At 38.1% G+C, this 17,442-nt stretch overlaps 1 protein-coding gene across 2 annotated transcripts in view; it reads right to left on the minus strand.

Annotated features, from left to right (window-relative positions):
- Positions 1-1,352: 1,352 nt before the first annotated feature.
- The window catches only part of NDST4 (N-deacetylase and N-sulfotransferase 4), a 167,189-nt gene continuing 151,099 nt past the window's right edge, over positions 1,353-17,442 (minus strand). For both annotated transcript variants that reach the window (XM_081959865.1, XM_081959864.1), the window contains 8 exons: positions 16,739-16,835; positions 16,341-16,464; positions 14,498-14,672; positions 12,672-12,842; positions 10,151-10,260; positions 8,893-8,995; positions 6,227-6,647; positions 1,353-1,756 (listed from right to left, as the gene is read on the minus strand). In XM_081959865.1, the coding sequence (XP_081815991.1) occupies positions 6,528-6,647; positions 8,893-8,995; positions 10,151-10,260; positions 12,672-12,842; positions 14,498-14,672; positions 16,341-16,464; positions 16,739-16,835 (900 nt within the window). In that variant the 3' untranslated portion in view covers positions 1,353-1,756; positions 6,227-6,527. The remainder of the gene's footprint in view (positions 1,757-6,226; positions 6,648-8,892; positions 8,996-10,150; positions 10,261-12,671; positions 12,843-14,497; positions 14,673-16,340; positions 16,465-16,738; positions 16,836-17,442) is intronic.

Raw genomic sequence — 17,442 nt, forward strand, 5'->3', positions numbered from 1 at the left:
TAGGGATGTAACCCTAGGCTTGGCTTGGCAATGTATATAAGCTATGATTGTAACAAATGTATCTGTTACTTTAAATGCTAGAGAGATGTAATTGGTTTGTTACCTCAAGCAGCCATAAGAGGGAGCCAGAATGACTGTTAGCTCTCTGTTTGTTAGACGCTGATTGGTGTATTGTGAGGTACTGTGCTTTGCTACTGTTAGCTGTTTTGTGTGCTAGACTGACTGAATGATTGAACCGTGTATGACTTGGATTGTTAACTGGACTCTGAATACATCTATATTTCCACATAGTAAACTACTATATTTTATGCTATTCAGTGTCCCTGTATGCTGGTTTGTGAGTGTTCGTTCATACCACTCTCATTACGTTTGTCTGCACACTCGCTCTCCTAACAGGGAGCTTACTTACTTAACACATATAATCGTATGTTTCCTGATCATGCCACCAGCAGGCTTCAGAATTGTTTGTGTGTGTTTTGTACTTGGAGTAATCGGGAAGAAAGATTCCCATTATCTTTTCTAGAAATTAGATGCGTCCTCTTTCAAAATGAAGCCACAGTGATAGGGACTTTGCTTGTGAATGTCAGAATGAACTGCCTGATTAGAAGCTATGTTTACACACTCTAAATAGCAGAGAAACTGTTGTTCCTTCTGGGGTTGTATAATACTTTGTTAATTGTTTCCATCCTGGAGATAACACAACTTTCTTTGAATGCAAGCAAGCAGCACCCTTGGTCAAAGATAACAAGTGGTAGTGACATGTTAATTATGTTTAGCTAATTGAATAGGATCAGCATGATTCAGACCGAAACCAACTATTAACATGACGGGTACAGCAATTGTGGCTTGTTTATGAATTATGTTGGGAACAAAGATGAAAACTCAAATGCTGAGCTTCTTATTCTTCGGTGCTGAGTGACCTTGTGAACAAATTATAAGAACAAGAGAAATGGTGTCCATCAGGGGTGGGATCCTACTGGTTTAACAACCTGTTCGTTGAGCGCATGCTTTGCGCCAGTGCAGTTTACAGAGAAATCACCTTCCACGTTACTGCTGGGGAGGAAAATAGCTGAGGCGCGGCAATCCACTCTGCCGCTCCTATCAGCTGGGCTTCAGAAAAGGGAATATAGGTGAGTATAGAATATAGGGCGGGCAGGTGGGCCCAGCTGATAGTCAGAGCTACCGGTTCGCCTGAACTGGTGCAAACTGGTAGAATTCCAGCCCTGGTGCCAGTGGAGAAATTGACATATAAAAAGAGAGAACACTTGGGATTGGAGAAATAATATACACTTTCAATCAAATATTTAGAAATCCTGTGAAATGATGGAAAGCCCCCTCAGAATAGTGCAGTAGAAGAGTTTATTCTATAGAAGTGCGAAGGCGAAGAAAAGTGAGGCACAAGTTTGATGCCATCCCCTAACCAAATAAATGAAATAAACCCCAAATAAATCAAGAAGTGGAAAAATTATATCTCCTGTAGTTTCAGCATCAAATATATGTGGAGAGAATTGGGATTTACAATGGTTAGATACAAAACAATCCATTTCAAGGCAGTTAATATGAAAGTATCAGAATTAGTTTCCAGTGGGAAGACTATATTTTCTGTCTCTTGTGTCTAGGTTTACAAAATCCAGCTTCTGCAGATAGGAGAATTGTAAGTCACTTGCGAATCTTTATTCATCATTGTAGATGAAGTAACACTGGGAAACGTCAAGTCCTGGAATCCACATTTTTGAAACTGCATGGGAAGGATGCACTGGATGCAGGAAGAAAACAAAAAAACAACACATTTTTTAAAAAAAAGTTATAGATAATAATCATTTCCTTCAATAGCATTTTGATGTTAGAAAGGGTCATTCAGTTAATTTCAATTAATTACTATGATTTCCTCTCCTTCATAGAATCCCTGGACTCATAATTCCATAAAAGTTCTAACGATAAGATAACTTACTCCATGCTCTATGAGACAAAAGTTTTCCCTAACATTTTTAAACAGCTGAATTGTTGCTTAAAAATTCAAAAGTGGTGAAGATTCTTAGGAGAAGAGCGAGAATTAATATTCTTGCTTGCAAAGATTGTGTGAAATTATGTGAGTTTGAGGCAATCAAGAAAAAAAGGGAGGTACAAGGATTAGCAACCCAAATAATCTTCAGCAGAGATTCTGGAGGAGGGAAGCCACATAATATAAAGATCTTTTCATTCAGAATTAAATGAACTGGAACAATATGTATTGCTTCAGTAATATACTTATATAAGGAAATTTTATTTTAAACTTGCTGTTAACCTGGCATTGCCTGGATATTTATTTACCGTATTTATTGGCGTATAACACGCACTTTTCCCCCCGAAAAATAGGGGGCAAATGATGTATGCGTGTTATACGCCGATACTGTTTTTACAGTAGCCTGAGACTGCCTCAGCCTCAAGCACACGTGACCCCATTACCCCGCCTTCCTGAGCGCGCTTCGCCGGTTCGCGTTCTGCGATCCCCAACAGCAGCTGCTTTTCTGTGTGCCTGGCGTTTGAAACATCCGGCTATCTATCTAAACGCCAGGCACACAGAAAAGGATCGCGGAGCGCTTCGCCCCAACAGCAGCTGCTTTTCTGTGTGCCTGACGTTTAGATAGATAGCCGGATGTTTTAAACGCCAGGCGCACAGAAAAGCAGCTGCTTTTGGGGCGAAGCACTCCGCGATCCTTTTCTGTGTGCCTGGCGTTTAAAACATCCGGCTATCTATCTAAACGCCAGGCACACAGAAAAGCAGCTGCTTTTGGGGCGAAGCGCTCCGCGATCCTTTTCTGTGTGCCTGGCATTTAAAACATCCGGCTATCTATCTAAACGCCAGGCACACAGAAAAGCAGCTGCTGTTGGGGTGAAGCGCTCCGCGATCCTTTTCTGTGTGCCTGGCGTTTAGATAGATAGCTGGATGTCCTAAATGCCAGGCGCACAGAAAAGGATCACGGAGCGCTACTCAGCGGGGTGTGGGCGAGAGGAGGAGAGAATGGATGAGCCGTCTCTCCTCTCCCCGACACCCGACTAAAACGCTTTCTTTCGCCCGCGGAAGAGCTCGGGCGGGCGAAAGGAAGCGCTTTAGACAGCGGGGTGTGGGTGAGAGGAGGAGAGAATGGATGAGCCATCTCTCCTCTCCCCGGACTCCCAACTAAAAGTTAATAAAAAAAAGTTCTGAGCTACCCTTATTTTGCTTCAAAGTTCTTTATTTGAAATTTAAATTTTTTTCCTGAAATTTCCCTCTTAAAATGAAGGTGCGTGTTATACGCCTGTGCGTGTTATACGCCGATAAATACGGTATCCCAATCCTGTATTAGACATTCACAAATGTCCGGACCAAATGTAGTTTCTAATATTGGATTTTCCACCTTACCAGAGGGAATCCCCTTGTGGAGAACTGTGAAGCCATTACCATGGCAACTCCACTGTCCTGTACAGTAGAAGCCATTTTAAGGCACAACAGGCTGTATCTTAACAGAACACAGACCCCGAGGGGTATTAGAGTGTCTTACCCGCACAGTATTTGTTTCTAGAGAGTAAGTCATCTGTGTACCAAGTTTGGTTTAAATTGCTCAAGGCGTTCCAGAGTTATGCTGGAACAACCCACCCACCCACAAAGACAAAAGAGGGAATTTTAAGATGGAGTTGGGTGAGGGAGGCAATATGTCTATTTATTCTCCAACCCCAACTAAAAAGCTTTATTAGTAACTGAGGCTATTCCCTGTAAGGATCCAATATGGGTAGCCAATACAGATAGTCCTTGACTTACAACAGTTCATTTAGTGACTGTTCAAAGTTATAACATTGACGTATGACCATTTTTCATACTTACGACCTTTGAAGCATCCCTATGATGATGTGATCAAAATTCAGATGCTTGGCAACTAGTTTATACTTATGACTGTTGCGGTGTCCCAGGGTCATGTGATCACCTTTTGCAAACTTTTGACAAGCAAACTCAATGGGAAAGTCAGATTCTCTTACTAACGTATTAACTGCAGTGATTCGCTTAACAACTATGGCAAGAAAGGTTGCAAAATAGGGTAAAACTCACTTAACAAATGTCTTACTTAACAGGTTTTGGGCTCAATTGAGGTCGTAAGTCGAGAAGGACGTGTATATAAAGAAGTATAAGCAACAATTCCTCTGTACAAACTGTATAGTTGCAGTGGAAAGGTTCCTCGTAACAAAACTTCTTGGGAGATAATATTTGCTGCTAGATTCTACAGCAGCTAAGAAAAATAAGGTATAAAATAAACATATTATTTTATATTGAAGTAGTTTGCAGATCAAACCTCAACTGAGCGGAAGGAAATATTTTCTCAGTGGTTATTTTAACACAAGGAAGCATCTGATTCCGAACAAATATGCTTTGATTATTTGTTTATTTTGATTATTTTATAATCAATATACATTAAGCTACCACTGAGAAGAGTTCAGAAATTTCAGCTTATCCAAAATACAACTTCTTCTAGATTGACATCTAGATTTAAGGGTTCTTAAAATGAAACTACTCTTCTTGAATGGAAATCGAGAGAACAATTTCTCAGCTCAATCTATCAGAACAGAGTTGGACGGGACCTTGGAGGTCTTCTTGTCCATCCCCTGCTGTTCCCTGCAATGCCATCACCAACATGATGGCTAACTATGCTAACAATCCAGATTGAAACTTTATATAAATCAAAGCTAGAGGATGAATTGCAATCTATGGGGTGATTGGGGTCGGGACAAGTCTAGATCCACACTGGATTCTATGAAACATCCGAAAGATTTTTAAAAAGGGCAAGATGATGATGGCAAGCATACAGTTGAAATCCTCCCCCACTTTAATATTCTGCATGTAAAAAAGGCACAAGGCTTCAATTGTTGCAACTATTGACTTGAGCTGTGGATACTATGGAGCCTGAAACTTTATTAGACCATTGCATAGACTGGTAGGTGGGGAGAGCAATGGCTTTTCCTCTTTTTTACTGCCCACTATGCTTTCTTTAGGTTTTAAAAAAAGCTATTATTGAAGTATAACTAAAGGGAGGGAATGAACAGTGCTGGTTTCAAGATATTTAACTGAACAGACCCAAATCACAAATGCTGTGAGTATTCCATGGTCTTATCAGAAGAAACATGAATAGTGAGCAGCACTTCTCCGTAAATTTTCTTTTCCCAATCTAGTCTTCAGGAAGGTTAACACTGTTTTGAATCCTGAGGATCTAATCTGTAAAACTGACTAACAACATTCCTTGCAAACACAGTTGCAGAACAACTGTTTGGAATTTTTGTAAAGGTTCCCCTTGCACATATGTGCTAGTCGTTCCTGACTCTAGGGGGCGGTGCTCATCTCCGTTTCAAAGCCAAAGAACCAGCGCTGTCCGAAGATGTCTCCGTGGTCATGTGGCAGCATGACTAAACGCTGAAGGCACACGGAATGCTGTTACCTTCCCACGAAAGGTGGTCTCTATTTTTCTACTTGCATTTTTACATGCTTTCAAACTGCTAGGTTGGCAGAAGCTGGGACAAGTAACAGGAGCTCACTCTGTTATGCGGCACTAGGAATTCGAACTGCCAACCTTTCTGATCAACAAGCTCAGCATCTTAGCCACTGAGCCACTGTGTCCGGCTATAAAAAAATGTACTTTTAAATTATTACGGACATTTGCAGCAAGTGGAAATGTTGGTTGTAGGGTGCATACATGTGGGGAGAATTGAGATAAACTATTTATTTGAGAGTTGTGGAACATTGCTTAGCAGGTGATATGGTTAATTTAGTGGAGCTGAAGTATCTTGCTCCCTACTATGGTGGGTTTTATTAGCTCTGTTTTGAGGACAATTATTTGTGGATGGGGTGCTTGATGACTGCTTGAATCCTGCATACTAAAACATCTAAAGTGTTTCATTCATCAGTGGTAATTTCTTATAGAACATGTTTGAACAACTCTCTTTCTCAATGTAATTGCATTCAGTTGAAACGTATGTTTTAATCAGCGCCTTTAAAAGCTAGATATAGCATGGTTTTACTGTACCGTACTAAACAGTTACCCGAAGACCTTGGAAACTCCTGGCCAAAGATTAGAATACTTCCGATTGAAATATTTTCAGTCTTGTTACGGAGGAAAAAGAAAGCAAGCAAAAAGCAAGTCGACTTATGAAAGATGTACCTTTGGAGAATAAACTACTGATTAAAAGTGAAGTTATCAAAAAAAAATTTTTTTTTAAAACAAACCTTGAAATCCACGGTGTGATGCATCTATTCTTCGTCCTGACAGATTGTAATTTGTCATATATGGTGATAACTCTAGTTCATATAGTCATATATGTACAGTTTCAGGGTATGCAGAATATATGTGAACCCCATAATGGATAAAGGATAATACTTCAAAGCTCTGATTGTTTTATTTGCTTGTTTTTGGTGCAGCTTTTTTCTTTTAAAAAAATATCCTTAATATCATGATATCTTCCATTGATAGCTGAGAGTGAACCAGGAAATGAAGGGCAGGTCAAAGTGGTTTCCCTTGTGTTCTGTGCTATCTCAGTTTCTGGAGCTCTTGTCTTAGCCAGGACGGCAAAGGTTGTCCCAATCTGTGTAATAATTTGGACAGTTCCACGTTGTGATCTCTGTAGTAATTTGAAAGGAATGCCCTAGACTGAGAATAAGGCAGGGTGGGAGAATAAACTTTCAGATAGTTAACAATGTTTTAGTTACATGTTTCATTTCTCTAAAACCAGTGACGTGCGGGGAGGTTTACGGCTGGTGAGGCTGGTGACGTCATCAGGAAGGCGGGGAATGGGACCACGTGTGCTGGAGGCTGAGGCTGCCTCATCCTCCAGCACACGTGATCCCATTCCCCGCCTTCCTGAGCGTGCTCCGCCGGCTCGCGCTCCGCAGTCCTCGAAAGCCACGGGAACGACGAGAACCTTCCTGCCTCTGCTGGACTTTGCAGTCCAGCAGAGGCAGGAAGGTTCTCGTCGTTCCCCAGTCGCTTTCGTGGCTTCGTCATCCGGGAGCGCTGACAACATTTCTGCCTCCGCAGCTCCTGGGCGCGGCCGGACGGATGTATATAATATTATAATATTATATATATATATATAGTATATAATATTATATACTATTATTTCATGAAGAGAGGTGAGGCTCTGCCTTCCTTGCCTCCCCTGACCGCACGTCTCTGTTAAAACATCCCATGACATAAAAGATAATTCCAAGTTATGTATACGGTTCACAAAGTTTAAGAAATACACGTATTTAACTGTTCATAAAATTTTGAATTAACTATAAATTGATCACAGATTAATTATCTGAACTTATTGATCAACTGAATATAAAAACAAGTGTGATTGTAATGTTTTGAAGTATTGGATTTAGAGTGGGGAGACTCAAGTTTAAATTCATACTCAGACATGAACATTCAGTATAAACCCAATCTTATTCTAGGTTCTTATTGCAACACAAATAATTCTCAACTCTCTATGCATTGTTCAGAATTTTTAGGAGGGAAAGCAGGATATAAAGCTAACAAATAATTATCTTGCATAACCGTGTGCTTCAGAAGATGGGAATATATAATCTTATTTTTTTTTTGTATTAAATAATGGTATATCTCTATAATATCCAGGATGTTGAGGAAATAGGAAGAAATCGTATCATGCCAAGGAAAAGGCAGGAAAAAAAGAAAACTCAGTTTGGCTATTGGTGTCAAAATCTAAGACGCTTCCTAACAGGTGTACAATGGTATACACTGATGCATTACCACATACACTTGTGGGCAAGCCAAGAATTTTAGGTGCCACAATGCACCCCAAAATTGGATGTGGCTTATCTGCAGATGGGCTTAGCCATGACTTTTTAAAAGTACCAATATTTTAAATATATACTCACATATAAACCTATCCATGGATAAGACTACCCTTAAATTTTTAATGCAAATACCATGAAAAATGCAGCTTATCTATGGTGGTGCATTTTTCATAGTATTTGCATTAAAAATTTAAGGGTGGGTTTATATGTGAGTATGTATGTATGTTATATCAACATCTGATTCCATACAATGTATTGAAAAAGGAGGTATTTGTGGTAAATAAAGTATGAAAAGAATAATTGGTGTCACATATTCACAATAAAAATAACACTAATCAGGAGCAACATTAAAAGTTGGGTATCCCACGAGAAGCTCCTTCAGGTGGGAGAAGCAATTCCCAGCCTTCAATAAAGGCCTCATGGCCTTTATTTGCCCAGTTGAGCAATGAAAAGAGCAAGAATGAGCAATGGTGATTGCAGAAAATACGACTTCAGCAACAGAGTGGTCAATACCTGGAATGCTCTACCTGATTCTGTTGTTACATCCTCAAACCCTCACAACCTTAAACTGTCTACTGTGGACCTCACCCCATTCCTAAGATGTCCGTAAAGGGGGCGTGCATGCCTACCATCCCCCATTTATTTGTATTCATTTCTTTCATTCATGTCCATGTTTATATTTATACCTGCTATCTTGTACATGTTTTACAAACTAATAAATACAAATACAAATGCTCTGTGATGACTGCAGAGATTACATCTGAAGGAAAAATACAAATAAAAGTAGAGCATCAGAAGGCTCCTTGTCAAGTGTTCTCCCAAAATGTGGAGTTCATGCTGCTTCCAGTGATGATATGGTTATTGTTAGGGTTGGACATCTTTTGAAAATTACTTGCAAAGGATGTTTCCGAATGCATGAATGCCTGAGGTTGACCTCTTTAAACAGAATATTTTTTTCCCTGTATCTTTTTGAAATACTACATTTACACTCCTACACACCTTTCAATGATTACAGCCATAGTAACAATTTCTCCCTTTTCAGGCCATACTAAGTATTACAGTAAATAGCAATAATGTTTCAATTAAAATAATACCTCTTGATCCATGGGAGGGTATTTTCGGCCTTTACTTTTCCCCAGGCATTTTATTTTTCCTCCATCCAGCAGCTGGCACCAAAATCCTTTCTGAGGATCAAACCTAAAATGTTGCACAGGTAAAAGTGGGAATAGGAAGAGGACAAGAGACCACAACAAGCTATTTATTGCAGAAAATGGTCTTGCCAGAGAGTGGTTAGTTTACTTTTCAAAGTTGGGGATGGATACATTTCAGTGGATTTCAGAATGCACATTAGGGAATAAACCAGAGGCAGTTCCTGCTATTGAATATATTGTTTTGGGACCTGTGACATACTTAGGAGAGTGAAAAGGCAGCTGTAAAAAACACTGAGAAATTTAATTAAATTTGGCAGATGCCTTGGAAGGCCAATGAATTATTGGTTGGAGTATAGCAATAATGAGCTTGCTCCCACTTTTTTTTTTGCCTTGGGCTTTTTCCAATAATAGCAATATTCCTATATATACACTCACGACAGCACATTTCAGAAAAAGGAGAAATTACTTTTCCAACTCAGTGTATTACTGCATTAATCCTCACCGCCCAAATAGTCTTTAGTAGTGGTATCAATTAAAACTAAATAAATCATTGATTAAATGGATACACTGAGAGGAGTTCACTTCTAGCTTGGATTTCGCAATCTTCTTTGTGCATAGCAAAGGCCTTTTGCTGGTTTTCAGTAATTTCCCAAGAGGAGAAATAGTATTGCTTGCTGTGCACCAGAAAAGAAATGAAGCTGTAGAATTATATTGCAAACAATATATTTGTTTCCAAGAAATATATTTGGAACAAAATGTTTAATTGGCAATAATTATTTCTTGGGTAGATTTTTTTGAAGAATGTAGATGGAATTCACTATCATTTAGGCTCATTTATATATTTCACTAGGCATTGGGCTAACACACTATGAAGCTATTAAAAGGAGCTTGTTTATTATGCTCTATAGAATTCTTTGGTCACATTATATAAGTTCGAATATTAGCTGTTAAAGTAGAAAGTTGTTTTTTTTCTTTATGCAGATAACAACAGCTGTATATTGTTTCTAATTTCAGTGTCCATTTCTATAGCCATTTGAAATAAGAAAAATGTGAATACGTTACAAAAAAGCAATCACAGTTAGACAGCCCCTTATCTTCATATTTGCAGTCTAGTAACAGGCTTTTTAAAAAAGTAAACTACTACCACAACCAGTAACATGATACTAATGCAAAATAAAGATGTATAAGAAATGCAACTCACGTTAATGCATCAGAATAATTATAATGAGGAGCAACGCTGAGAAACTTCTGAACTCCATCCATCGCGGCTGCTGGATCACTTCTTAATTGCTGTCCATCAATAATTAACAACTGTAGAGATAACACTAATTGTTTATTTAAATATAAAACTCAAAGGGCGTATGTAATTGCAGCATGATTTACGCATTTAGAAAAAAGTTGGGATTCTCTCATTTTCCTTGGCATAGCAAGAAAAACACATCGGTTGTGATTCGTTAGGATTGCTTTGGACGATTTTGTCAAATTTGGTTTTTCCCATGCCATTAATTGAGCACAAGCTGCAGTAGGAGTACCACTGGTCATTGTGCTTCATTTCTTAAATAGGTAAAGGTAAAAGTTCCCCTCGCACATATGTGCTAGTTGTTCCTGACTCTAGGGGGCAGTGCTCATCCCCGTTTCAAAGCCGAAGGGCCAGTGCTCATGTGGCCAGCATGATTAAATGCCGAAGGGGCACGGAATGCTGTTACTTTCCCACCAAAGGTGGTCCCTATTTTTGTACTTGCATTTACCTGCTTTCGAACTGCTAGGTTGGCAGAAGCTGGGACAAGTAATGGGAGCTCACTCCCTTACGCAGAGCTAGGGATTTGAACTGCCGAACTACCGACTTTTCTGATCAACATGTTCTTAGCCACTGAGCCACTGCGTACCATTTCTTAAATACCAGGAAGATAATTCCACGTTCCAACTTTAAAAGAAGGACCAAATAGGCCAATCTTAAGTTAGTCCCTGGCACCAAATTGCAATAGGAAAACATTTACATTTATTAACCTTCCTTGAAAAAGGAAGCTACGCCTAATGGCATACTTAAACTAAGAACATTAAAATTTCCTGCTCTGAGAATTAAAATTTCTGAAATAAATAGAATTTCCCAAATAAGTCCCAGAAACAGTACACTGAACTTTTGAATATGCATTTAAGAATAAATACATAAAATAATTCTTATTTAAATCATGAGACATAATGTATACTCTAGACAGCTCTGGATAAAGCCAATTTCAGATTTGTTCCACATAGTTTGTGAAATAATTTCAGTAAATGGAATCAGAAATAGAATCAGTGATAGATGAAGCAGATACTGACAACTTAGCCTGAGCTCAGAAGCAGAACTGGGAAGGTTGATTACCCAATTGCTTTAGGGATTTCAGTCTGAAAAGTCACTTCGCTGATTGAAAGCAGTGATAAAATTATGAGTTCTACAGGTAATCAATACGACTTTCCTCTTAAAATCTCTGAAGTCAATGTCAATTCCACACTTCAAAATTTCTCAGTTAAAATAGTATTATAAAAATTAAGCTTGTCATAAGTAGAGAGTGAAGGCTTTTATGCCAGTTGAAGTTATGTCTGTCTGAATGTCTATGAGTTTTCTACATGTTTGCTATGAAAAAAAGGGCAGTAGATACAAAGAGGTGTGTATGCATGCACACACACACAATATAATCTAGATTCCTTTACTTTTGTGACAAAGTTTAAGCAAGTTTATTATATGAAATGAAATAAGTTTAAAATTAGCCAGCCAACTGATCTGGCTGCTGATATGACAAAGTAACAACTGTGCAGGTCTTTACTTGAGTTCATGTACCACAAATAGAAGATCAAGGATCAGCCTTAAAGAGACCAGATAGAACATAATTTTAACACAAAAATAGTTTGTCGCGAAAGCAACTGCCTGTGAAGTCTCCTGGATTGGTGCTGAAAGACGAAAACAGAAGCAGTATGCTCCATCTGATAATTGGGTAGACCAGGTTGCCCTGATAACAAACACTTAAACAAGAGAAAACCTGTATGTCACACACAATTGTTGATTGTGTTCAATTGATCTGAAGTCATTAATTTCATTTAGGACTTACTTTCTCTATGATGGTACCAAAATGCAAATAATAGTAAACAGAACCTTCTTCTACCACCACTGATGTGTCAAGTTGTCTTCGTTTGCCTGTCAATCTTCCTAACTCAAGATAAGTCTACTGGTGAAAATGCTTTCCAAGCAAGAGATATTAATACTAGAAATTAGATATGCAATATTCTTCTTTGAAGTTCACTGAATAGTTCATGTTATTGCATGTCTTCTTCATCTTCCATCACTACTGGTGCAGGCTTCTTTTATTTCTCAGTAGTAATGAGACTGGTTAGCATAAAATTACCTACTCGGAAACTTTGGATTATGGCTGAAATCTAATAATTAACTCTCTTCCCTTGAAACGTCTAGATTTATTCTACAAAAAATGTTCTAATTTCCTCAATATAAACATCCAGCATTTAATTGGTAAGGAGATCTCAATTCTTCTGAAAGTAATTCTACATTTTAGGACATACATTAATTTCTGTCTCTAAAGTGCTTTGTGTTTTAAGGGAAAAAAACCAGAGGTTTATCAGTTCATTGTTAAACATCTTACAATCCATTATTAAACATGTTAAATATTACACAAGTTATAAAATAATGATGGACATTTATCACAGAAAATTATAGGTGAAAAGGCAAATACCTGGGAAGAGGGGAAATATTTTAGCCATCTTTCTATATGGACAGCATACCAGCCAGGAATCAAACATTTCTTCTGTAAGCCCTTTAGTTCAGATGGTGCCCCATCATTTGAAGCAATTACTTCATAGAAATTGAACTTGAGAGCAGTAGAGTCCTCATGAGAACGCTGATGCTAATTGGGAAAAATCCAGAGTTAAATGACCACAAGATAGATAGCTGAGAGTTTTCTAATAATTTTTACCAGTGCCTTTTATCAAGTCTAGTGTCAGGGTTCCAAATAGCATCCTCAATCAAATAAGAATCCGAGGCTAGTGATTCCTTGAAGTTCAAATTTATTAAAGAAGCCATATTGGCACATCTGGGAAAACCCGAATCTGAAAGCTTCCAGGTTTCCCCCACCCAGTTGAAAGTTCAAGACCCTGACCCAGCACCCACATGTCCACCCAACCAGCCACTGTCATGAAGAAAGATTCATCTCATCCATGTCAGTCCAGGTGCAGGGACAAAACGACCTTGACTCTGAGAAGGAATGTTATTTTGGCTACATATCTTCTACGCTCCATACAATCCCCCCTCCCAGTTTCCCACAGTAGAATATGTTTGAATTTGTGGCAGGCCTGAGGCCCAATACAAAGATGGCTTCCAAGCTTGACATGTAGTTGATTTTCCCGTCGGCCCCTTAATGAAATATAATAAAGTATCTTGCAGTACCTGGAACACGAATAGGTTTGTTAGAGTATATGTACCACAAAAATGATCCTATTGTAAATGGTCATAAATTTTAGATACCCAAGAGCCTTATTTTTTTCTGCAATAACATTATGATGATAAAAAGTATATTGTGAGGTTTTGCCTAGCATTTTGTAGCATTTACACTTGTTCTGTAGTACCTACTGTTGTTCAGTTACAAGGTGAATATAAAATGCTGCTTTTGACTTTTAAAGTCTTATGTTTCAAATGTTCTCTTTAAAAATTCCATTTTGTGTAAAACCCCCCATTAACTGTAAGACCTCTGAGTGAACCTCTCTTTGGTGCTTCTTTCTCTAGAGATATAAGACATAATTATGTGTTAAAGGTATTTTTTAGAGTTCTGATATGTGTCCTCCTGAGAAATCAATATTTCTTCTTACTTTCCTTCTTGTTTTCCTTGCAAAAGATTGCGTGAAATGATTCATGCCCTGCCATCTCTACAGTTCTATGAAGATCATGCAGTCACACATAAGGGAAATCACAGAACGGTTTTCTTAAGCCTTTATAAGTTTTAAATAATGCAGTTTTAATTAGATAGTGGTAACTGATTATCGCACAGTGCTTCAATAGAAGTCATTATCCTCAGTAATATGGGCACTAAGTGAGTAGGATTTAAAAAATGAAAGAACTGGGAATTGCGCAGAGTTGTAGATTTCAGACTGTCACCATCAATTAAACTCAAATTTCATCATCTGAGGTTCACTTGTATTATAAATTAATACTGCAATAGAGCAGGAGGTTGCAACAAAAGCTTAGCTTGTGAGGATAGAACTGTGCAACATTTTGTTGCAGTGATATAGGGCAGGGGTCTCCAACCTTGGCAACTTTAAGGTTTGTGGACTTCAACTCCCAGAATTCCTCAGCCAGCTTGGAGGTTGGAGACCCCTTTGCTAATGGTTTCTTCCAAGGTGCTTCTGATAGCAATGACAGCAGAAAAAAGCTTCACCTATTTGCTTCCCCTGTGTAATTTATTACATTAAATAAAGCACTATAACTAGTTAGCTTGGTGTGAAAGTGATGGCTTTCGTCTAATTTCTTATAATTGCTAACTCAGTTTTTTCATTCGGAGAATCTTACCTGATACCATGAATAGGCTCTGTCGGATGGATCAATGAGGATGGTGATGATTTTGGCTTTGGGTATCAAGGACGCTGCTCGTTTAGGAGCATCTTCAGAATGGAAATAGTTGGCACTTTTCTCAAACAAAATATCAGCAGTGATATTTAAAGGGGTAGGGAAAAAATTCATATACCTGCAAGTAAAATTACAAAATCAGCAAAACGATGAGGGTTAAAAAAAACAACAACCACCCTGCCAAAATAAACTTTTGAAAACATAGATAAGGGATATAATGTATTTAAGTGAAAGTAAATATAATTAATTGTATGATCTCAGGTGCTATTATTTTCAGGAGGAGAAGTCCTTATTAAAGCAGAGTATATCGTACGATTTCTCTCTCCTTATTCTAAATTAAAAGGTTCCAGACTAGCCACATTTTACGCATTGAACTAGTTCTAGGCCCATGATGGCGAACCTACGTCATGCGTGCCACAGGTGGCATGCAGAGTCTTCTCTGCGGGCAAGCGAGCCATCATCCCACCTCCACAGCATATGCGCGCACATCTCCTGCCGGTCAGCTCATTTTCAGGTCTCTGCTGTGTATGCATGGGGTGTATGTGGAAGACATGTGCGCATGTGCGGCGGTGGGATGCATGTGTGGGCATTGCGTGTGCATGTGCAGGGGGGCTAGGGTGTGCACAGAGGGTCATGTGTACATGTTTGGGGGGCATATGTGCATGCAGGGGGTGGGGGAGCATGTTGGGGAGTGTGCGCGCATGCACGAGGGGAGGTGGAAGTGTGGGGGGGGGCTGGCCACAGGAGGGGTGTTGCAAATGCAGGGGGATTGTGTGCTTTCAGCACATGGCAACTAAAAGGTTAGCCATCACTGTTTTAGGCCTTTGAGTATGCTGATTGCCATTTTCTGTATATTATTTACAGTGTGTTATGACTTTAAATAGAACCATGGAATTGTGCAAGTATCTTTCTCCAAAGTTCCATACCAGTTCCATTATAAATACTGAAATATTTGCATTATTTTAGATTCTCATTCTCTGTTTTCTTGCCCAGCTATTCTTTGAAGCTGTTTCTGTCTTTCTATTACATTTATTGATGCATTTAATGGATCGATTGGGATTTACTTCTCAGTACCCATATATACTGCAAATAGCATCTTTAGAATAGCCTTTTTCATTATCCTCTTTAACATCTTGTCGTGTAATTTTTTAAAAAAAATCAACACTGTAATAATGTTAGTTGCCTGCTCCTGCTATTTTGCTCAGCTACATGATAATATTTTTGAAATGGGGCAGAAGATCAGACAAGTATATTCTAAGTATAGAAGCTTTATGGTAATTCTGATTAATTTTACTTTCTTTTCTTAAATATTTTCAACCTACAACTTCTTTTCCTTATTACTGTTATTTATGTGGCATTTAGAACACCTAATTAAAAACAAATGGAAAGAGATGAATAACAAACAAAGCAAGTTATCCAGCTTTTTTTCAAATGGAATCTCATCAGTTGCTAACTGATATGTGTGTGTGTGTGTCTGTGTGTGTCTGTGTGTGTGTGTCTGTGTCTGTGTGTATATATATATATATTTGTGTTACAACCCCTGGTATGCCCAAATAATTCAAATCCCAGTAAGGGTATGGCTAGCTGATGATAGCTAAATAGCTTGAAATAGATCTATACTAGTCTCCCTTTATTTATTTATCAGCACAAATACAACACACACACACACACACACACACACAGCCCAGAAAATTCATCTGAAAATTGTTAAGGTATCACAAATACTTCCATAATGAGTCCTCTGAGATTCAGTATATGCGAAAAAATTTTGTTTTATTATTCTTACCAATCAATTCCCTTATGATAGTTGTTTCCATTAAAGAACTGAACTTCCTCAAAGGTTTTTGGGTTAGGAAGATTACTAATTATGGAGGGATGCATAAGGAGAAATAAATAGAGTGCTGTTGTTCCTACAAGGAAAAGAAAGTAGCCAGGATTATATAATAATGCAGAACAAAACCAGTATTTAATTTAAAGAAGTATTAAATACTATTTTTACTATAATAAGAAAACAGTCACATTATTAGCAAAACAATGGTAGTTTGGAAGTACTAAAAAGTGCCTAAATTGTTTCTCATAGCTTTTCCAGTTCAGGAGACTTACAAAATAGCTACATCCAATACAAAATTGTTTCACTATTTTGTTCCTAAGGTTTTTTTTCTTTTTACTGTATAATTTTCTTACCTGTTTTCTGGGGTCCAATCACAAGAAATTTTGGTAGGTGGCCACAAGTTTTGTCTCTAGACCAGATATCACGATGACGTCTGTCATCACATGGATTCTGAAAGTAATAATAAAAAAACCAGATTAGTTTGAAGTAATGTTCAAATATTTAATATTCTTTCCAGCTGAAAAGTCCTTTGGAGCAAATGGTTGTTTCTTTTTTTGAATAAAAATCAGATACTCTACTTTGGAGATACATGAATTCCTGATTTGAATTCTAAACCATAATAATATTATAATAATGTGAAGACCAATATCTTTTCTCCATTATGTTTATGTATAAAAGAATTGTCCAAAAACAATGTTATATTGGAAATGTAATAAGGTGAAAGTTTATTTCAAATACATAATATTAGTGTCCTACATTAATTAAGTTTTAGGAAAAAGTATTGGAGTATATAAATATAATTGTGTGAAGAAACCTAAAATTTTTAAATGATAATATTCTTTCAGACTACATACCGTATTTTTCAGAGTATAAGACACACCGGAGTATAAGATGCACCAAGGTTTTGAAGAGGCAAATTAAAAAAAAAGTTTTTGCACTCTGCAAACCTTCCAAAAACGGCCCGTTTCCCCCCCCCCCAAAAGGCATGAATAGCCTTTAGGGGGCTTGCAGAGTGCTCCTAGGGGGTGGACCAAAACAAGCGAAAACGGCCCATTTT

Source organism: Natrix helvetica (assembly GCF_964273705.1).
Source record: "Natrix helvetica genome assembly, chromosome: 7".
Classification (NCBI taxonomy): Eukaryota; Metazoa; Chordata; class Lepidosauria; order Squamata; family Natricidae; genus Natrix; species Natrix helvetica.